Source organism: Anabrus simplex, chromosome 11 (assembly GCF_040414725.1).
Source record: "Anabrus simplex isolate iqAnaSimp1 chromosome 11, ASM4041472v1, whole genome shotgun sequence".
NCBI lineage: Eukaryota > Metazoa > Arthropoda > Insecta > Orthoptera > Tettigoniidae > Anabrus > Anabrus simplex.
The window spans coordinates 111,403,702-111,427,672 of record NC_090275.1 but is presented as its reverse complement, the minus strand read 5'-3'; the positions used below and the strand labels follow the sequence as shown (position 1 = coordinate 111,427,672).

Genomic DNA, 23,971 nt, shown 5'->3' with positions numbered 1-23,971 from the left:
TTCAGACCAACTTTGCTTTACGGGAGCGAAAGCCGGGTGGACTCAGGATATCTTATTCATAAGTTAGAAGTAACAGACATGAAAGTAGCAAGAATGAGTTACGAATGAACTCAATGGAGGAAGTTGTATGCATAAAACAGCTTCGGTGGTGGGGCCATGTGAGACGAATGGAGGATAGTTTACCTAGGAGAATAATGGACTCTGTTACGGAGGGTAAGAGGAGTAGAGGGAGACCAAGACGACGATGGCTAGACTCAGTTTCTAACGATTTAAATATAAAAGATACAGAACAAAATATAGTGCACTAATTGCAAATAGAGGGCTGTGGCAACGTGTAGTAAATTCAGAGAGGCTTACAGACTGAGCACTGAAAGGCATAATGGTTTATAATGATAATGTATGTATGTATGATACAAAAGAAATCGCTGGAAAAAATGGTTTTAACACATTGCTGTCCGGCCCATCTGACGTATAACTGGCCCCTGTGGCCGGAAGGTTTTGGCAGAGACGTGGAGTTATTGCAGGGTACCATAATTTAATAATTTCAGGTTCATTCACAGTTATATCTGTCCACTTTAAAGTTTTTGGTGAGATTTTATAATTCGGGTCATTCTGGTATTGACATCTGTTTGATTCCTACACCATATATGCCAACAAATCATTACAAATGAACAACTTGACATCACAACCTATATTTTGAGGTTCACTCGGCGAAATTTTAATGCCAGGTGTCGACGAGAAAGACTCCAAAAACAGCATAATATCCTGTTAGGCCACTCACTGCCAGAAATAGGGAGAATATTATCAACAGTACTTACATCTAGACCATCTTTGCTATCTGAAGCATCAGGTCATTGCTCACATGGTGCAATAAACGTGTCATTCAACGCATCACTTCCACATAAATGCATGACACTAGCACTAGAATTATCATTAGACAATTCATCTTCACTCTCCTCACAATCACAGGAAACATATGACAAATTATCAGCGTATAATTCATGTATAATATCACCAGGAGTCAGTCCACTGTTTTTGTTTACTAGCATTGATGGATACACGGAAGATATTCGAAGGCAAAACCAAATGCAACTGACGCACTAAAACGGGCAAAACCAGTACTAAAAGAAGCATAGTTTTTCTACCATTTAGGCACATCAACGATAATTTCCAAATATTTCCTCAATAACCGTTAGATGGCATCAGAAAACAGACTTGCACAAACACGTATTTATACGTGATCGGCTGCAGAGCACCGTGCTTGGAGACACGTATTGATACGTGAGCGGACAGCATTGTGTTAAGTGGCAAACAAGTGAGTCGAACCATTAGATGAAAAATTTATTTTTTAAAATGATGTTCACTTGAGGCATGGTCCCACATCAAATTAAGGTGGTTTCACACAGCCAGTGGACATTTTCAAGAATTTTTTTCATACTTGATCCGCTTGAAGAAATTTTGATTTGTACCAATGTAGAAATTGCATGCCAGCAAGTTAAGTATAAGAAATTTGCTGATCTTCAAGATGTCAAGGTGAAAGAACTTGGAGCTCTACACGGATTACTGATATTAACTGCAGTTCTGCAGGATAACCATCTAACTGAAACTAAAATGCATGTTGGCACAACTTTTCTGGTGAATGGTACAACGCAACAATGTCTGAGAGAAGATTCTGTTTCTTGATTAACTATTTAAAATTTGATTATAACGACATACAGATACAAGCAAATAACATGCAGCTATTTCTAAGTTTTGGGAAATGTTTATAACAAACTGTAGAAGCAGTTACAAATCAGGCATGTACCTCACAATAGATGAACACCTAGGAAGCATTCAGGTAAAATGCCCTTTTAGAATGTATATTCCTTCGAAACCTAACAAATGTAACATTAAAAGATAGTGGAACAAAGTACGTGATGGATGCTCAACCAGATATAGGAAAAGGAACTATCCCATTAAATTGAAGTGCTGATGATTGTTTTGTCAATGAACTCACTGACTGTGTAAGGGGGAGGTATAGGAACATCACAATGAACACCTGGTTTGCCAGTATTCCTTTAGTTCAAAATATACTATTGGAAAAGCAACTGACTTTAGTAGCTACCATGAAAGGAAATTAGAGAGAACTGCCAAAAGAAGCAACAGAACTTAAGTTTCAATGCTGAAAAACATGATCATCCCTATTTCTCTTCAATGAAGATAAAACAGTGGAGTTATACAAGGATAATAAAATAGTAACCATCATTTCCTCAATGTACCATTCTACTGCTATCGATCCCCCTATGAAGAAACAAGAGATAGTTGAAGTATATAACAACATGAAAGGTGGAGTTAACTGTCTAGATCAGGGCTGTCCAACGTTCGTTTCTACGCGACCACATTCACATAACTAAGGGTATGCAGGCGCCAGGTACGATTCCACTAATTCGACAACTGTTATCGGTACTACGAAGACTATATAATAATAATAATAAATCTAGAATTAAAAATTATAAGAAAATATATTTACTCACATAATTAATGTGAAATCTGGCACTGCATGCTCGCTGCAAGTTGGGGAAAGTCTGGTGTGTAATTGGAACAGGCTGCTCGTAACGAGTCATCCAGGTGTGAGCCTGGCAGGCAGGATCAGTATTTGTTTTTTATTATGTTCATAGTCGAAAACGCGACTTCACAAAGATAGGTTGAACCAAAACCAAACTGCATCTTCAGAGCAACACTGCAGGTAATGGGATATTTTTTACCGTCCACCAGAGTCCAGAAATTGCCACATGTTGCATAGGAGAATTTCAAGGAGAGGTCTGACTGAAGGCTTAAAATTTCCATTTCTAATTCTTAAGGATTATAATTTTCGAATATTTCACACACCCTCCCTCCAAACTCACAAATGTCAACAGAAACGAAGGGATTATTGACAAACATGATCAGCATTGAAAACTGGCTAAATCTGCTACCAAATTCAGACCCAAGAGTGTCAAGATGTTTAGCAAGAGATGAAAAATCACGCTTGCTGCCATTTACTGTATCTGCCATAGATTTCAAATTTGGAAAGTGTGAAAGGGAATTTCTATTTAAATGGACAATCCATACCTTAAGTTTCTTTTCAAATGCATTGACAATACTTATCATACCTGAAATATTATGATCTTTTCCTTGCAATTCAAGATTTAACTCATTTAATTTTGAGGTGATGTCTGCCAAGAATGCTAATTCAGTTAGCCAAGATATATCATCAAGTTTATGATAATATTTCCCAGGAGATGATTTCATAAGGTCTCGTATCTCATCCAACAGGCAGCAAAACCGTTCGAGTGTTTTCCCCCTACTAAGCCACGTTACGTCTGCATGAAGGATGACGTCACCACACTCCGAATATGACATACTTAAATATTTCTGAACAATCGATGACGAGTAGATGACGATCTTATATAATTCACGACATGAGTTACAATTTTCATGACATGATCGAACTTAAACCTTTGCGCATAAAACTTCTTAGTGAATAATACAATAAGAAAGAAATTTCGGAAATGATTCGTCCTTAGCGCAAAGAGAAAGAAATCCATTATTTCTACCAGTCATGGACGGTGCCCCATCTGTTGTTATAGCGACAAGCTTTGACAGTGGTAAGTTACTCTCTTTGGTGAATTTAACAAAAGCATTAAATGTCTTCTTCCCTAGTACGTCCATGAAGTGGCAATAGCTTGACAAATTTTTCTTTTACTGTAAAATCATTAAAAACCATTCTAGCAAATACACACAACTCAGCAGTGTCAGACATATCAGCACTTTCATCAAACTGGAGTGAAAAATGTTCACACGATTTCAAATCCTGACGTAATTAAGATTCCATATTATTAGAAATCTGTTCAACCCGCCTAGCAACAGCTTGGTGAGATAACTGAAGTCCTTTGATTGAAGATATCAATTCAGATTTATCTTTGTGAGATTCGAACAGAGATTCAGCGGCATTTAGCATAGCTCCTTTCACTACTTCCTCATCACTGAAAGCTTTTTTCCTTTTAGCTAGGATGTAATAAACTTGCAAGTGACTAATCTCATGTTTTAATCCGTATTGAAATCTGTTAATATACAATAATGAAGTTTTATTATGAATCCATCTGTTCAATACATAATAATGTTGTTACATTAAAATAACTTCATTAGTTAAAAAGTTATATATGGGACATGTTTCGCTCCCCTATAGAGCATCATCAGCCAAATCCGAATCTCAAACAATTGTTATTTACGTAAACAAAGACTTAAGAACCATTAGAACACTTTTGACAAACTTAAAACTTATTCTATTAGAAAATCATAAAATATAAAATCCTTGTATACATGGCTCAATTACATGTGCTTAATAGGAACATACATTAAAATTATGGAAGAGAGAGTACTAAAATATAAAATAAATAATATATATATCATGTCCAAAATCCTAGAAAGACGTGAAGATCAATCTTAGGAGCCAAATTTGAGGATCTTCTTAGCAATGAGATCTGGTAAAAAAGTTATTTATCCCTTGTGGATAAGAGTCTATAAAGATTCAAATTTATCATCAATTTGATGATTGAACTTATAACAGGATAAATGTTGGTCTTCAAGAAATTTAAATGCTTGTCATGTGACCTCGGCGAATGCTGTTGAAAAGGTATGTTCTTATAGATGTCAATGACCGTTCGTTGAACTAATGGATTTGATACGGATGATTGAAAGGGACGTAAATCAACGTTTGTATTGAAAGCTGCTGCTTGGTTTATCTTGTTGAATGTCTGTAACAAGTAAAGAAATCTTGTAAGTAATCGGAATTTGTGTTGCTAGTTAAGAGTGTGTTTCTAGAAACTTCACTTACCCCTCCAATTGCTGTTTGTTGGTTTGGTGTTGTCCGAGGTTATGTGGTGACTGTCTGTTCTGTGTCTACTTCTTGTGTTGTAAGAGTGAGGTGGTGGGGGTTGAGGGGAGGGAGTAGGGGTAGGAGGAGAAATGTTTGTGGGTGTGGTTTTGGAAGGGGAATGTCTAGTAGGAGCGCAGGGAGGGGTTGAGTTCTTTAATGTTGGATGATTATTAATTATTTTGGGAATGAAAACTTTGGCAAAATTACTTTTTTCTAGATTAAGCGTCTTTAAGAGTTTTGATAATTGTTCGTGTAACGGATTTCTTATTTCAATTTCGTCATTTAAATTTTTTTCCTTTTTGAAATACTGGTCTAAGTGGATATAAATATTTTCTAATTCTGTCATTAGTTTACCTTTTTCTATCTTCTTTATAATTTTTAGGTCTTTCTCTATGGTTGTAAATTGGTGGCCTGACTCTCTCATGTGAGCACTCATCGCAGAATGTTTGTTGTGCTTTGTAGCATTAACGAGTTCTAAGTATCTTGTGAGAAAGTTACGGCCAGTTTGGCCAACGTATGAACATTTACATTCTACACATGTTAATCTATAGATGCCAGAACTTAGATAAGGGTTCTTGTTGGAATTTATACAATTGTGGTTGAAAAAAATGTTTCTGTTTGTATTTTGTGTTTTGAATGCTACATTCACATCTCGTTTTTTGACAGGATTAGTTATTTGAAAAATGGCTGGATTGGTGAATGTAAATGTTGCGAATTTGGACTGCTTAGTTTTTTCGGGAGTAAGATTAGTTACTAACTTTTGTTTTACTTTATTGATGATCCGATTGACTATATTTATTTTATATCCATTAATTGAGGCCAGATCATTTATAAAATTGAGTTCCTTTTTTAAGTTACTCTCTGAAAGGGGGATTTTGAAAGCTCTATAAACTAAACTGTAAAAAGCCGCCTGTTTATGTGATTTTGGGTGAAGAGAATCATTTTTTATCGTTAGAGGAGTGTATGATGGTTTTCTAAATATTTGAAATTCAAAACTATCTCTTATTCGTGTTACATTAATATCCAGGAAGTTTATTGAGTTGTTAGTTTCATCTTTCGTGAATTTTATATTTGGGTCAATATTATTTAAGAAACTTAGGATTTTTTCACTATCATTTTTTTGGCTATCTATTATGACAAAGGTGTCGTCTACATACCTGATCCAAACGCAAAGTCCATTTATTTTTGTGTTTATTTTGTTTTGCTCCAAATGATCCATATATATGTCTGCCAGTATGCCCGACATGGGGTCTCCCATTGCTAGGCATGTTTGGTGGTAAATCTTTTTATTAAATGTGAAGTAATTATTGTTTAATACAAATTTCAGTAGGTTTACGAATTCATCTATTTCACATCTACTTAATTTACTGTATGTAAGGAGATTGTGTTTGATGATATTGATGGTTTCTTTAACCGGTATAATTGGATACATGTTGGTTACGTCGAATGAAACCATTTTATGTTGTGGTTGTAAATTGAATCTTCCTAGTTTATTACAAAATTCTATTGAATTTTTGATTGTTGATTCGTTGTTAAATTTGTAATGTCTTTTGAGGAAATAGTGTAAAAATTTGGATGTTTTATACGTGGGACTATTTCTACTGTTTATTATAGGACGTATGGGTACGTTGGGTTTATGTAATTTGGGCAATGCCCTAGCTGTTGGTAACTTTGGATTCATATTTATCATTTTTTGGTGTTCTTGTTCATTAAATAAAAAAGTAGAATTCTTGAGGATAATTTTTAGATTCCGTTGAATCTTATTTATGGGATCCTGGTTTACGACAGTGTAGGTTTTGTCTGAAAAGAATTCTTCTGTTTTTTCAATGTAGTCATTTTTATTTAAGAGGACTGTGGTTTCACCTTTGTCTGCTTTGGTAACAACTACATTATTTTTGTTTAGTTTTGTTTTTAGTGTCATTAGATAAAGGTTCAAAATTTAATTGGCCTAACTCTCAAAAAGTAGAAGACGTAATCAATGTAGTAGCAGAAGTTGAATCAAACTTGAATAAATTAACACCAGATATACAAAACGACATCAGATTTGAAGTTAAAAAGAAGCTCCCGGCTTTTGTAAGGGAAATAAACAAAAGTTCTAATCCCACTCTCATAACAGAAATAATGACACTAAAAATTTGGAAATTAATTGTGAAGGACGCCATAAAAGGGCACCTCGGGCGCCAAGGTGCCCGCGGGCGCCGCGTTGGACAGCGCTGGTCTAGATCATATGAATCAACAACACAGATACATCCAGGCAAACCAAGAGAGGTCCACTATGCTACTTCTACAACATGATAAATATTATGGGCATCAATTGCTTCATTGTCTATGCTCACAATATGTACAGAATGCAGCAAAAAGCATTGACAAGATTAAATTTCAAGCTGCAACAGCAACTCACTGAACCATGGCAACATCAGCCTCATCAAATTCACAGGCTGAACAGGAAACCTTAATCTTCAAGCTTGGGTGAAAAAGAACAAGCCACTGTTGATCTTAAATAACAAGAAGGACCAAGGAAGATGTGCCACTACTGCAGAAGGCATAAAAGAATGATGGCCACTATTTACTATGCATGTGGGAAGGTCATTTGCAGAGAGCAGCACAGGAGGACCTGCCTTGATTGTGCTAGCTGTGACCAGGATGTTCATTCTTCCCAGGAAATTCACGTGGATGAAGTGGTATGTAATCATAACTCTGTAAATCCTTAGAATGTTCAATTAAAATTCAATTTTGAATGATGTTCCCTCAGTGTTATTGTTAACGTTATTTTGTCATATTATTATTATTATTGATTGTTTATAGAAACAAACTGATGTTTTCAAGTGTAACAGTAACATTATATTTGTATTTTTTAAAGTAAAATACCTTGCAAGACAAGTGAGTACGTAACACAGTACCTATATTTATTTATTTTTTTGTGGTGTTGCAACATCTTCCATTATGAATTATTATTACAACCTATGGTTAATATAGTAAATTAACAACATTAGCAAAGGATATGATGTTTTAAATACTTCCTTTGAAAAAATTTTCAAGTAGGAAAACTTACTTACTTACTTAATCCGGTCCTCTTGTACCATGAGGTGTCGAGGATATGAGAGATCTCCATCTACTCCTATCTCCGGTAATGGCAACGGCCTCTCGTACCGAGAGTCCCCTCTCCTGCAGTGCTTCTCTAATCCCCTCCTCCCATGTCTTCCGTGGTCTTCCTCGAGCCTTCCTTCCTTCCACTCTCACCTCCCTCATTAACCTCGGCAAGCGGTCTGTCGACATTCGGTGGACATGGCCAAACCATCTTAATTGATATTCTTGGATGGTTTTCTCCAGTGGCTTCATATTCAATACTTTCCAGATGGCTGTATTCCTGATCCTGTCTCTCCTGGTTTTGTCCTCTACTTTCCGGAGGTACCTCATCTCTGCCGCCTGGATTCTGCTCTTGGTTCTTTCTGTTAGCACCCAGGATTCGCAGCCATAGGTCAATGTGGGAATAAAGGTGGATTTGTAAACGGCTAATTTTGTGCCCTTTGAGATCTCCTTCTTGTTGAGGAAGTTTGTTCAGATGGCATTAAACAAGCGCCCTGCTGTTCCTATTCTTTCTGTTATTTCCTCCTCCATCTTCCCATCTGAGCTGATGATTCAGCCAAGATACTTGAACTTGGTGACTTGCTCTAATGGTTTACTATTGACCATGATACAGTGTCTCTCCTCATTCCTGCTGATAACCATAGTTTTTGTCTTGTCCACATTCACCTCCATACCTTTTTCCTTAAGCTCTTCCACCCATACATTGATGTTGTGCTGCAGGTTTTGTTCGCTGGAGGCAACAACAATCAGGTCATCAGCAAATGCCAGGTCAGAAAATAGTACTGGTCACATGAGATAATTTCCGACCGTCAATTTCTTGATTCTCTCATGACACAGCTTCATAATATGGTCGAGGTATACGATGAAAAGAAGAGGGCTAAGACTGCAGCCCTGCCCATGGTCTGGTACCTTGACGTGGTGCGGAGGCTTGCGTGCCTCAGTGATCCCGAGAGCGATGCCGGCGGGAGCTTCGGCTCCTGGCAGGGTCACCCTTGCCGGTAAGGTCGAGGATGAGGGGCCATACTAAATGACAGACCTTCAGCTCTAGGTCCTGAAGGAAGAAAATCTGGAATGAGAACACCATCAGTCCTGAATTCGCAGCATGGCAGGGGCAGAGGCCAAAAGAGGACAGCCCCCTCACTGCCCTATAGGCACTGTGGGCCCATATCTCACATGCCCGAAATAACTCCCATGAAAAGTCAAAACGAGAAGTAGGAAAACTAATTTTTGAAACAAGAAGAAATTCTAACTTTTTAAAGGTTTTTCCATTTTTCAAAATATTCATTCTATGAGTAGAAAGCTGCCTTGGTTACATAGTAAAGCTTTATAAACAACCAAGTATAACTGAAATTCAACATGATAATTAAAAAAATAGGTTATTGCTCTGTACACAAGAGAGTAAGGGAATATTCTCTAGCGGCTCATAAAATTCACGAATGAAAGTAATAAGCCCCATCATAACAAGGGTACTGTTATAGGGTTAATACGTTTATTAATGAAACATAATAAAGTCATTAGATGAAGGTCATATAAAGAGGTAATAATATATGTTTCTTCTTCTTCATCCACTCCCTTTCCAGATTCTCTCTGGGTAGGGTAGTGTACCAAAGCCCTCCACCTTAATCGATCTTTCCACCATTCCTCTATTAGTACTTTATTGCTGTCGACTCCTCTATTTTCAATACAGTCGACAACAAAGCTCCTCCATCTCAATCTAGGACGTCCCCTAGGCCTCTTTCCAGTCACTGTATCCATGGATGTTCTCTTTGGTATTCTCTCTCCTGGCATTCTCAAATATAGTGTAGTATTCATATTTTTCCAAGTACTGAATGGTAGCAAATATATCCCCATCATCACCATTTCCCATAATCCACCTATAGCCAGGCAGGGGCAAATATGGTTCCTCTCCACTTTCTTCGGCTTTTCCACCACTCCTCCTCCAACACTGTGTCCCAGTCCAGGTTTCTTTCTCTAATACTGCATTGGATTGTGTCCTTCCATTTCAATCGTGGTCTTCTGCAGCCTCTCCTTCCTTATTCGATTCTATTTAAAGGAATAATTTTTTCTCTTATGTTGCAAGGATTTTCAAACGTGCTTCTCTTAGAATCCTCTTCATATTTTAATTCACAGTGCCTAGGGTCTTCTAAATTTGCCTTTTCTGAAATTTGCTCCCCTTCCCATCAATCACAACTTAGGTTGGGATTAGCCTTTCGTTAAGTGAACCATTTTGCCGATATAGGATATCAACATCTGATGTATCTTTATGGGGTTTCTGTTTTTGGAATAGGCCTACCTTGCAACTTGTGATCTTCAGTCTTTTCTAAATTTATGCTTGCATTTTGAGTTTTTCTTGTTGGCCACCTATTTAGTACGAGATTACCTCCTGTGACTTTCCTTGTTTTCTTTATACATGGTAACTGAGTGAATATCACTTGAACTCCTTTGTACTGCACATGGTGTGCACACTACAAAAATAAGTACTTAGTCTTAGAAACAATCACTGCTGGATGACAACATTTTTAAAGTCCAAATTGCTAAGCTGGCGATGAATTCAGAAGTAGGTAGACCTGTTATCATCATCAGTATGAAATAAATTTCATTTTGGATCCATACTGACAATTATGTTACATAAGTTGAAAAAGCTAGTCTAATTGTTCCACCTAGTCAATACATTCAAAATTTATTCACAATTTAAAATTGTAAAAACTCATATTACAACAACAATAAAAGTTTCAGCTTCATTAGACAATCTTCAGCTGTCTAGAAATAACATTGTCTTCACCATACCACATCAAGCAACTCTCTCATCTAATGATGTCTAAGTCCACATATATATATCATCTTTATCATATGAATGTAAATTTTACTCATGTTTTGCAATTTTCAATATATTAAATTTAAGCCAATGTTATTTCTGTTGTTTTAATATTATCTTTTTACAATTTTTAATTGTGAATAAATTTTGAATGTACTAAGTGAAACAATTATACTAACTTTTTTCAATTTATATATCATTATTATTACTATAAAACTAAAATAATTGTTGTGAATGAATATTACATAAACCTACTAAGTATTGTATTTTCCAAGCCTCCTCAGGAAGTGAAGATTTCTGTTGTCAAAACAAACATTGTACAGAGACACACCCTCTCTTAAGTACTACTTCTTAAAACACAAGCACAGTTTGTTACATGCTTGTGTTCTAGGGCCAAAATTAATACGGCATACTTTGGAAAGCTCTCCTCGAAGTGTACTAGTCTCTAGGCATGATCAGATATGGCTGCTACCTCTGCATTTGGTACACAGGTAGGTTCAAATCACTTATCCGTCATCCTCAAAATGGTTTTCCATGGTTTACTATTTCAACTCCGGGATGTAGCACACCACGATGGGGTGTACCACAAAAATCAAAAACACCTCTTCTACCCCAAGTTAATCATTTATCTTCTGCAAGCATACCACGAAATTATATCTGTGAAAATGTCCACACTTGTGTAATTTAGGCTGATAGATGTTAGGCTCCTTTAAACAACAAGCATCATAATCAAGCTTGTGTAATTTTTCATTAATGTACTTTCTCCTGTTGCAGTGAAACATACAATATCTTTTAAATTAGTTTTTAATTTATTTTAAATTTTATAAATGCAAAATTTTTATATATGAAATCTCTCTGGTGTTTACACTCTCACTCTAATGAATAATCTTAAATATTACAGTCTAGGTCCTTACTCACCAGGGAGGCAGGTTCGCTATTCCTTGGCAGCCACGGGGCTTCACACTTGATAGAGCCTGTACCTTCCACACCTACAGACTCCAAGGCTTCCTGAAATATCACCATCTACTGCAAACATTCCCACAAATTTATTCTCTCTAACAATGCAAATACAGTAAGATAATGTTGAAGAGGATCTTTTAGACTAACTGCTGTAACCATTCTACATGAGGGATATATTATATTTCTTTGTAATTTGGCACTATGCTTTTCCTGATTCTAAAAGAAATTGAAAATCCACATCCTGTATCCAGTTTCAACCGGGTCAAGAATAAAACGAATGAAGCCCACATCTAGCGGTGAGGATGAGAATTGTGCTGGCTGCCGAAACCCGTCGCACTCCTCTGGAGCAAAGATTAGTGACTGAAAGGTGAAATGATATTGGAGAGCGTTGTTGGAATGAAAAGATGACAGGCAAAACCAGAGTACCCAGAGAAAAACCTGTCCACTTCCGCTTTGTCCAGCACAAATCTCACATGGCCTGACCAGGATTTAAACCACAGAACCCAATGGTGAGAGGCCAGCATGCCACTGCCTGAGCCACACAGGCTGCTTTTGATTCCATGAGGTGTTCTGGGAAAAGCAGCTACAGAACTGGCAAGCTGGCAAGCCTCATACACTCCCGGCACTGAAAGCCTTCATATCATCACCATTATCATTTCCCCATGTCCAGCTCCTCCCAGGTCGGGGTATTGATGGTACTTCACAGTTGCCTCTCCTTTTCCAAGGGTAATATTTACCATCATTTGTTTTTAAGCGATTGTTTCAGTGGGGTCAGCATTCCCAAAGGCATTTTAGAGTTACTGCTTGCAAGTATCCAAGCCGCCTCTTACATGGGGAGCAAACACTCTTGCAGCCACCCCTAACATCGGAAACAGACGCTGCTCATGAATAGCATACTAATACTAATCCCTGAGCAGAGGGCTGCTCTTCCATAAACTCCAAAATTCTGAACTCCATCTCCTCCCCTGTACACTCTGGTGAGGTCTTCACTCATTACCCTGAGCTGGAACCCTTACCAGATGATACCGGGCCATATGCTAATTTTAAAAAAATCACCTCTTCTACAAAAAGTTTATCATTTATCTTTTGTAAATGAACCAGGATATCTGTGAAAACGTCTAAACTTGCCTAATTTGGCATCAGAGGTACAATTTCCTGTAGCAAAGAAACATCCTTAACTTTCAAATAACTTAATTTTTTGTTTAATAATGTTATAAATTTTAAATATTATATTTGAAATTTCTCTAATGTTCACACCCTCAGACAAAAGATTAAACTTAAATACTACATTCTAATTCCTCACTCACCAGGGAGGCCGGTTCGCTATTCTCTGGCAGCCACGGGGCTTCACACTTGATGAAGTCTGTACCTTCCACACCAACAGATACAGAGGGTTCCTGAAACATCACCATCCAGTGCAAACATTCCCATAAATTTATTCTCTCTAACAACACATAATGATGAAGAGGATATTTCAGATTAATTGTTGTAACCAGTCTACACGAGAGATATATTACAATTCTTTGTAATACAGTGCTAAACTTTTCTGACTCTACAAAAAGAAATTAAATTTGTGCTTTAAAGATAATCAATAATTATAAGGAAATTACCACTAGAACAAAAATAACCTCTTCTACCTCTGAACAAGTTAGCTCAAACTGTTGGGGCATGGTCGGTTAAAGTTTATTAGCTCTGGACTTGGTAGAAAGTTTTTTTTTTTGTTTTTTTTCTACTTGCTTTACGTCACACCGACACAGATAGGTCTTATACCGACGATGGGAGAGGGAAGGCCTAGGAGTGGGAAGGAAGCGGCCGGGGCCTTAATTAAGGTACATTTGCCTGGTGTGAAAATGGGATACCACAGAAAACCATCTTCAGGGCTGGCGACAGTGGGGTTCGAACCTACTATCTCCGGAATACTGGATACTGGCCGCACTTAAGCGACTGCAGCTATCGAGCTCGGTAAAGTTGGATTTAAATTCCCCATTAGCCATCCTGGAAACAGTTTTCCATTTAAACTCCAGGCAAATGGTGGGATGGTACTTTTCTCAAGGTATTGTATGCTCCCTTTCCATAATTAGACCCACAAACACCCTCATACAGGGCTACAAGTAGCTCACCCCTGCAGGGTGTATAGGGAAAAGCAGCAACAGAAGTGGCAATTCAAATACACTGTATTTCACTGCGTAATTGTCACATTTTTTATACCAAAATTTTCAAAAAATTGTACGAAGTAACCATTAAGCAAAGAATTTTTTGCACCAATATTTTTATTGCTCAAAAAAATTATAACTAAATTGCATTTGATAAAAGTCTAGGGTGCACGTAATACTTGCATACATATGTTGAAATAATTAAAATAGTCCAAATTAAACATATAAATAATACCAGTATACATACAACACATGGCAATTAGAGTATGGTTACAGTGTATGGGACCCTCATTAGGATTACTTGGTTCGAGAACTGGAAGAAAGTACATTGAAAAGCAGGACAATTTGTAGTTGGACAACGTGGTTGTGAGACAATGTAGAATTTATTCACCAGTGACACAACTTCTCATTTGAAATACGTAAAATGCTGTAAGTTGTCACCTATCGGCAATGTCGCCAGGAAATACCAGAACCATACGGGTTCCAATACTTTGCAAACAGGAGTATACTGCTATCATAACGTGCTGGCCAATGGCAACAAAAAGAGGAACTCAGAATCTACTTCACGAAAAAGAAGTTAACACTTGTTCTTGTCACTGGTAAACATCGAATGAATCTGTCCTTTTTTCATTAACACTGTCATGTAATCAGCAGCCCTGGGTCATATTGTTGTGGTTTACTAAAATACATAATTGAACATTCTGGTGTTGGGAAATTTATTAGCAGGTACATTGGTGCTTGCAATTCCTTTAGTTCACAATTGGGCCTCTCCATGCCATGGCAGTATGATGTAGGTTTTTCCCGTTCCTTGTTTATCAGTTAGGCCTACTCTTGTGGAAGTATCAACTGATCTGGATTGTACAGATGCATGTGTTTTTTGTGAGTGAAGTGATTACTGCACTACAGACAGGTGTGTGTGAGAAAGTAAGTTTTATTTTGTTTTTGGCATGTTTGTGAAAGTATTTTGTTTTTTAATACAATAATACTGAACAGTTACCAGCAGGAATTTACATAGCAACACACTAAGCTGTGAAGCATTTACTTGTGATCACGGGTAACTACAGAAACTATTCAGCGGACTTCAAGCTAAATGTAACTGTCTTCGTTGAAAAGTTCAGAAATAGAGCTGAGGAAAGAAAATTTTCTGTGGGTGAAAAGGTGGTGTGTAACTGTATGACTGACGGAAACCAAATGACGAGCTTAGAAACACAAACTATTCCATACACGCGTTCATCAGCTGGAGCAGCAGCTTTGTCTGATGTCATCTGATCATAGCTGTTCGAGATGGCGGGATCCCACTCCTCTGAAGTAGTCTCCGCACTGTCAATTACGATGTATTTGGCAAAAGTTATACCGACATCCCACAAACTGACTCTGTTGCCAAACTCCCCATACGCCACACATGTATTTAAATGGTGCTTTCATAGAGAGTATGCTTGGCCGAGGCAGTAAAAGTATACTTGGTTCACCCAGAAGGACATGGGTTTGATTCCCCGTCAGGAACTCGAAAAAAATTTAAAAAACAAGATTTCCACTTCCGGAGGTGCATATGGTCCTGAGGTTCACTCAGCCTACACCCAAAATGAGTACCAGGAAACCTTTACCTTCCACCCCTCCAAGGGCCTTCATGACCTGTACGGAGATTGCTTTGCTTTGCTTTCATATGCAATTTACACTGCAGTTCCATTTACCTTTTAAGTGGGTTGAGGAACAAAATTTGAACATGCGACGGTTATATGATGAAATTTTTAAAAAAGATTTTTGTATTGAAAATAATGGATGCGGCGATGATGCGGTGAAATATGGTAATCTAGGATACTCTGGCATTAAAAGCCTTATGCTAAAGAAAACCCAACCCTACTTACCCAAAGTTAATGATTTCTTTTTTGTAACTGAACCAGGAAATTATAATTCCAATACCATTGGTCCCTTACAGGAAATTATAAATTTTCCAGCTAACTCATTCTTGGTTGCCAGCAACTTGCCCCACCATGCTAATTTGGGCTTATCAGTTGGTAAATAGCACACCTACCAAAACACATGGCTAGTGCACGTAGTGGAGGCCACTGCACATGCTACCAGGAGCTTCAGACAGTGCAGCTGCACCATGAAAGACTTGACCTCTTTAAAAAAGAATGATGCCTCCTAAGCCATCAGATAATAAAGATTTTGATTCCTATAAGAAACTTCAAATATTTGTCCTGAATGAGTAAAATCATAATTCCAGTTTCCATAACTGGAAATTTTCCAGGAAATTATATCTGTGAAGATGTCCACATTTGTGTAATTTGGCATTAGATGTACAATTTCTGGTTGCAGTAAAACATGTAACAACTTAAAAATGATTTTATTTTTTGTTTGAAAACGTTACTAATATAAAACTTTATATATGAATATAATATGGTGTTTGTACAACACAGTGTAATGAATAACCTAAAATATTATATTCTAGTTCCTCACTCACCAGGGAGGCCGATTCGCTGTTCTCTGACAGCCATTCGGCTTCACACTTAATGAAGCCAGTATCTTCCACACCAACAGAGTCCGGCAGTTCCTGAAACTTCACCACATTGTGCAAACATTCCCACAAATTTATTCTCTCTAATAACACAAATACAGTAATATAATGTTAAAAGGAAAGACTTAACTGCTATATCTATTGTAAATATTATGGATCCTTGTAATTTGGCACTACATTGTTTCTGATTCTAAATAAATAAATTGTGTTAAGGAAAAGGAACTTTACACTATAACACAAAATAATCTCTTCTACCTGTGAACAAGTTAGCTCAGCCTGTTGAGGCAAAGTCAGTTATGGTTGCTAGCTTTGGACTTGGTAGAAAGTTGGATCTGAATTCCCCATTGGCCATCCTCAAAATGGTTTTCATTAGTTTACCATTTCATCTCCAAGCAAATGCCAGGATTGTACCTATCTTAAGGTCACGGTCACTTCCTTTCCAATCCCAACCCATATAATTACACCTACATGCAAAGATAACACCCTCACACATAGCTCAACCCCAAGGGGTATACAGGGAAAAGCAGCTACAGAACCAGCAATTCAAATATAACCCCAGACACTCTTGGAGTTAAGAGCCTCAAGCAAAAAAAAAAGACCCACCCTTCTACCCAAAGTTAATAATTTATCTTTTGTAACAGAATCAGAAAATCACACCTGTGAAGAAACACAAACTTGTGTAATTTGGCATTAGATATACAGTACAATTTCCTGTCTCAGTAAAACATTCCATAACTTCCAAATGATTTTTTTTTTTGTTTTGTTTTGTTTGGAAATGCTACAAATTTAAATGTTATATATGAAATTTATCTGGCATTTACACTCTGTCTAATGAATAAAGTTAAATATTACATTCTAGTTCCTCACTCACCAACGAAGCCAGTTCGCTATTCTCTGGCTGCCATGGGCCTTCACATTTGATGAAGCCTGTATCTTCCACACCAACCGAGTCCAAGAGTTCCTGAAACATCACCATCAGTTGCAAACAATCCCACAAATTTACTCCCTAAGAACTCAAATACAGTAATACAATCTTGAAGAGGATCTTCAGCCTCAGTGGACTGAACAAGCTGAGTGTTTACCACGATCAGCAGTTCAAATAGAGTTTCACACAGATAATACTGAGGATGAAACTGACCTTCCAGTAAGAAAAATCGGGCAATGCACTAAGCTTCAACACCATAGCAGTTGGGGACACTTGCAGCCCTCCCAGTCTAACAGCAAGAAGTTTACAATCTCAAAGTGGATCTGAAACTTGCAATACCAATGAACGGGACTAAAGATGTCTGGGCAAAAGAAGAATACTTAGAAATGCACAACGAAATCCGTATTCTAGAACAGGCCAATATAACGAGGAGTAAGTTGCGATCATTGTTGCTATACGAGGAAGTACGACTGGGCAAACATCCTCTCTCAACAGTAATCAGCCCGGTTCAATGACTAAATGGTTAGCATACTGGTTTTGGAAATCCCATGTTTGATTCTCGGCCAGGTCGGGGATTTTAACTTTCAACGGTTCCTCTGGCTCGGAGGCTGGGTATTTGTGCCTCCTTAATCATTAGAATTAATTTTATCTCCATTCTGAGATACGCACAGGTCGCCCATAGGGCAATGTGCTAGAAAGACCTGCACAATGCCTCTACCAAGACCACATGCCGTCATAAGCACTAATCAGAGACAAAAGAAGGAAGATGCAACCAAAAAGAATGAAGAGCCACAGAGAGTGTGAAAATGAAAGACTCCCTTGAGCTTGCAAACTTACCATAATAATGCCGAAGTCAGAAGATTTTTGTTTTTGTTTTCAATTTGCTTAACACTGCTGGACACACATAGGCCTAATGGTGACTAAGGGGTCGGGAAGAAGCCAGCGGCCATATGAAAAGGAAGCATCATGGACTTAATTGATATACAGTCCCAGGATTTGCCTGGCGTGGAAAACAATCTTCAGGGCTGCCGACAGTGCAGTTCTAACCCACTGTCTCAAGAATGCGAGCTGATAGCTGCGCGATCGTAACCGCATAGCCAACTCGGTCTGAAAGGTCGGAAGAGGACAAGAGCAGCCCAGAGAAGAAAAATGTACCAGAGGAACCCGGTGCAAGTAAGAAGAAGCGACGCGAGACTTGGCTAGGGAAACTGTGGGCAGCAACCCATGTTCTCAATCTGAGAACCCCTGGTGCCCCTCTTATAACTCAATAAATGCCAACCTAACAACCACCATTCACAATTGGTGCATGTGCGCACACGCACGCATGCACGCACACACACACACACACAAACTCTCTAAAAATGGTTGAATAATGAAAATACCATTTTAACATAAGAAGTATACCACTATAATCAATTTTTTAAATAATATTACTGAACACAGGTTGATTTTTTAATTGTGGCAAACTAATTTTTATTTACATACATAGCATACCTACAAGGTTAGATGTTTTACTGGCCTTCGAAGTAATCACCACCATTGTGTAGCTGTCGATACCAGCGACGTGGAAGCCATTGGATGGTGTTGAGCGTGCCTGATCTCTGGAGGTCACGGGCGGAGTGGTCAATGGCCTGGACAATGTCATCCACTGTGTAAATGCAGTGGTGATTTCATTTTAGGGATGAGATCGCAGTCGTCGAGATCTGGAGAATACGAGGGGTGGTAAAGGATTTCCCAGCCCCAGCGACTGAACAATTAACTCACAGCTCCTGCTGCATGCAGCCTTGCATTGTCATGCAGAATGATGTGTGGGTTATTCAGGAAGAATCTTCGTGTTCTTCTTAGAGTTGCTACCATATTTGTTTGCAAAAATACACAGTAATACTCCTCATTAATAGTACGTCCTCTGGGAACAGTATGCTTTAAGATAACATCATCCCAGTTGTAGGCAGCAATCAGCATGACCGTCACACTCATTCCGGTCGGCCAAACCGTTATTTTTTGCGGTGACCCGTGATACCGCCATACATTTGATTGGCGTTTCAGCTGTGGTTCATAAGCTCTAGCTCAGGTCTCGTCAACAGTGAATATCTGCCGTACGAAAGCCTCACCTTCACGTTCACAGCACTCCAAGTGTGTATGAGCTGCATCATATTTCAGCCATTCCTGATGTTCAGTCAATTCATGTAGAGTCTATTTGGAGGCAATTTTGCAATTCCCAGCTGCTTCTTTAGGATTTGCACCACAGTCGAAGGTGCCTGCCATGTATCGTTGGTCAATTCACAAATGCTGGTGTTCTGATCCGCCAGCACTAATACGTTCAAATTCTGCACATCTTCATCACCTACTTCAGTATGATCAGGCTGTGGCATGCCTGTCACATTTTGTGATCCATGCTACAGTAGGGTACGGTAATGCACTTTCCTTCATAATACTGACTTGCATTCCGAACTCTAGAGCATTCAACATTCATCTACCTCCTCTGATCTTGCTCCGAAATCATTACAGGTGTACTCCACAAGCGCATGTTCAAAACTGCGTTCTTGTTGTTGCCACTGCCGCCGTGCATGGCGTGTGGAGGGCAAGTTCATTTAAGCTCAGGGAGGGTGGGTATGTAAGCCACCTCAGGTATACATTATATTGCCTGGCTACGTTTCATGGCTTTGTTACAGCATAGTTGCCGCTATTAAAAAATAAACCCAATTCTTAAATTGTAAATTTTTTTTGTAAATTAGGTGTCCTTCAAATACCTCGGAGAAATCATACCACCATCGGGATTAGACAGTAGGGTCAAAGTACAAAGAGCCACCAAACTGCATAAGGCGTACAGATGTACTACAACAAAAGAGTCATACCTAATAATGTAAGACCTGTGCAGAATCTCTTAAGGACTGTTTACTGTATGGTATGGAATGTTGTTGTAGAATATTTCAGTTGTATTCCCTTTACCTACCTACCCTGTATGGTGTAGAATATTATTCTGGAATATTTTGTTGTATTCCCTTTATCTACTTAACACAATGCTGTCTGCTCACGTAGCAGTACGTGTTTCCGAGCAGGGTGCGCTGCAGCCGATCACGTACGAATACATGTTGGTGCAGCTCTGTCTTCTTATGCCATCTAACGGTTATTGATGAACTGCTTGGAGATTACATGTAATAAATATCATTTTTGGTCCGTATTGATGATATTAGATTGAAATAATAACATTAAGTTATTTATTAGACCACCTAATCAATACAAAATCGTCTTGGATGATTTACATAGCTAACAAATTTATGTAAATCATCCAAGACGATTTTGTATTGATTAGGTGGTCTAATAAATAACTTAATGTTATTATTTCAATGCTTGGAGATTATCGATGATGTACCTAAATGGTAGAAAATCTATGCTTCTTTTAGTACTGGTTTTCCCCATTTTAGTGCGTGAATGGCATTTGTTTTCGCCTTTGAATATCTCCCATGTATCCATTAATGCTAGTAAACAAAAATGGCAGCAGCGATAAACAATGGATTGACTCTCGGTGACTTTATACGTGAATTATACGCTGATAATTTGTCAGGTGTTCCCAGTGATTGTGAGGAGAGTTGTTTAATCATAATTCTAGTGCTAGTGCCGTGCATTTATGTGAAAGTGATGTGGTTAATGACACGTTTATTGCATCATGCAAGCAGTCAGAGCAACAATCTGTTGCTTCAGATTGTGAAGATGATCTAGATGAAAATACAGTTAATAACATTCTCCCTATTTCTGGCAGTGAGTGGTCTGAACAGTGTATTATACCGGTTTTGGAGCCTTCCTCGGGGAAGCCTAGCATTACAATTTTGGCCGAGTGAACCTGAAAATATAGGCCTAAGTTACGTTGTCAAGTTGTTCATTGGTGATGATTTGTTGGAGTATATGGTGGAGGAATCAAACAGATACTATTACCAGAATGAACCGAAATATAAAATCTCACAAAAAACTGTAAGTTTCAATGCATTCTCATTCCATATTTAGGAACTGCAATAATTTGAATGATACCCTGCAACAACTCAATGTCTCTGCCAAAACCTTCCAGCCACAGACCAGTTACATGTCATATGGACCGGACAGCAATGTGTTAAGTAACCACTAGATTGTAAATTATTATTGTTGGGTGACATCTGTAACATTCCAGAAAGGTTGTGACACAGACTTTTGGAACAGGGTGTGTTGGCCCCTGTCGATTCTAGAAGCATGTCCTTACTAATTCTGGAAGATGGAAAGTTTGCGATTAATGTCTGCCTATGTTCTGGAATATTGTGAAAATATTGCGACTTGATAAAGAGTTTTGATTGGTGGATCTGGGTGGCGATAGGGAGGCTCCTGTGTTCTGATTGGTCACTCAGTAATCACACTGGGGCCAACTTCGCCTTTTCAAGAGAGCGAGGCAAGATTTCATGGTCTTTTGTTCTCTCGTCAGTACAGCGATTAGACACACGTCGGCGAATGGGCTACCTTGGCGTAAGCACTGTTGATCTCAGTTCCACTTTAATTTATATTTAATGTTCGCTTGTATTTTCACATAGGAGTTTACCCTACTCACCAAGACTCGCCACTCAATTACTTCATATGCTTTAGCTTTTCAGCTTGTCCTGCCTGTTTGCTTTTGAGGCATTCCCCTTTCCTTTGTTTTCCTAAACATGTAATTTGTAGATTAACTTAATTTCCCTCAGGGTTTGCCTCTGGTAACTCCGTGTCACTTACTGCACGCCAGTTTTTCAGCTCCCCGCATCAGAAGTGATTTTGGTGTGGAAGCAAGTTGAAATGGCCTCTGCTCCAAGTTTAAATATTTTTATTTCCCCCTATTTCCATTATATGGTTCAGATGTCTTAGAAAGCGTGTTAACTTTCATTTAATATTGTACACATATCCTGTGTTTCCTCTTACCCTCAAACTGTATTGTAGAAGTTGCAATATGTGAAGATATCTCTAGTGTTCCTCTTGACCTAATAGCAAAGCTCTTGGCAAAGTATATCTAACCTGTATTTTGGAAATGTTGTAACTGGATTGTTTGGATAGATGAATATTGTTCGAAACCTACCTTGTAATGTTTATTTTGGGAAAATAATATCTCAAATCAAGGGATCACCGTTGATTTTTCTGGAAAACCACAAGCTTCGTATCCCAATGCCCCTGGTAGGTTTCCCAGCCCCGCTCCACATGCCTTTATTATAGTCGAAACTTTGGCCAACCTGATATTTATTTGTGCGTATTGGCATGGTCCATCCGATGTTTATGGTGTGTTAAGGTATTAAAGTGATGTGTAATGCAATTTGTTTTCCTCTTTTCTTAACTGTGCATTGTGTAACCACTGGAAACCGGCTACATAATGCAAAATTACAACAATTCAAGACAGTTATTTTGCCAGAAGCTTTATATGCCTCAGAAGCCATTTCCTTTGGAGGTCACTCCAAATTATAGAAACTGAAAAGTAAGAGAGGAGAATTCCCCAGAAAATATATGGTCCCAAGAGAAAATGGAATTTGGATTGAGAGGTGAACAGCAGACCTCTATACATAACAGACAAAATTACTGAAGCTGCGTACAAAAGACGACTGAAATCCTATGGCCATATCTATGGAACGAACAGCGACAGACTGGCCAAAAGATTATTTAAAGTAATCAGCTCAAAGAAAAACTGGCTAAAAGAGACTAAGGTGGACCTCCAAGGGATGAATATTAGGGACGACATCATAGGAGATCGTGGAGCCTTTGGAACAACACGAAAGCACAAATTAGTTGAGAAACTGGGAAAGAAAACTGGAAGTGGTCCAAAGAATGCAAGATGCAAAACAGTGCATCCATAAAGAGATTTTGGGAGGATAACAAGACGAAAACCATCAAGGCAATGAACAAGTTCAAATATGCTCTTTGAGTGGGCAGAACGAAGGAAGAATAATGACTCTCTGCAAAAATGTATCACAATGAATTTCAAATAATGCAGGATCTTCCAGGTCTTTTCAGACACTTAGGTGGAAGATGCAAAGGAAGAAGCAGGAGTAAAAACAGGTGCCTGATAAATTTTGAAGTCCCAATTTGTTGTATACTTCCACTGGTAGTGCATAATAGTGGCACTATTTATGTCTTCTCAGTCCAGCCTTTTTCCACATCTTACATCAAGACTGAAGATCTGTCAAGATAGCCCCTCAGTGAGTGTTGAAGCCCAACCTCGTGATGAAGATGGGAAGCAGAAACAAGCTCTTTAGGGGCTGAGAGAAGAGATGGATGCAGAAGAACTGGAACGAATGTGAAGAAGGCGGCAGTGTGCGATGATGTAGATATTGTCTTCGTTCCGTTGTATTTCCATGTTTGTCCTCATCTGTTGCTCTGTCTTCCCACACCGACAAGCCATTGTGTTCGTCCTGTCCTGCGTGTTCCTTTCTTACCCCCTCCCTGTTTCACTCTCACTTGATTCTTTGCATGGTAGTGAGTTTTGTTTTTACAAGAATGTTATAGTGTTCAACAGCCTGAAAAGCTTTGAAGTTACATTGCACAATGTTTCTACCAAGAATGTTTACCATTAGCTGGAACCTTGTAATGTAATGGGACAGTGGCAGCTTTAACTAGCCCACCTGATGGCCACGACCGT

At 38.4% G+C, this 23,971-nt stretch overlaps 1 protein-coding gene across 1 annotated transcript in view; it reads right to left on the bottom strand.

Moving 5' to 3' along the window:
• The window catches only part of LOC136883168 (uncharacterized), a 65,386-nt gene that overhangs the window by 24,678 nt on the left and 16,737 nt on the right, over nt 1–23,971 (bottom strand). Inside the window, exons 4-7 of the mRNA XM_067155347.2 lie at nt 17,302–17,391; nt 16,377–16,472; nt 13,067–13,156; nt 11,718–11,807 (exon numbers count right to left, since the gene is read on the bottom strand). Coding sequence (XP_067011448.2) covers nt 11,718–11,807; nt 13,067–13,156; nt 16,377–16,472; nt 17,302–17,391 — 366 coding nt within the window. The remainder of the gene's footprint in view (nt 1–11,717; nt 11,808–13,066; nt 13,157–16,376; nt 16,473–17,301; nt 17,392–23,971) is intronic.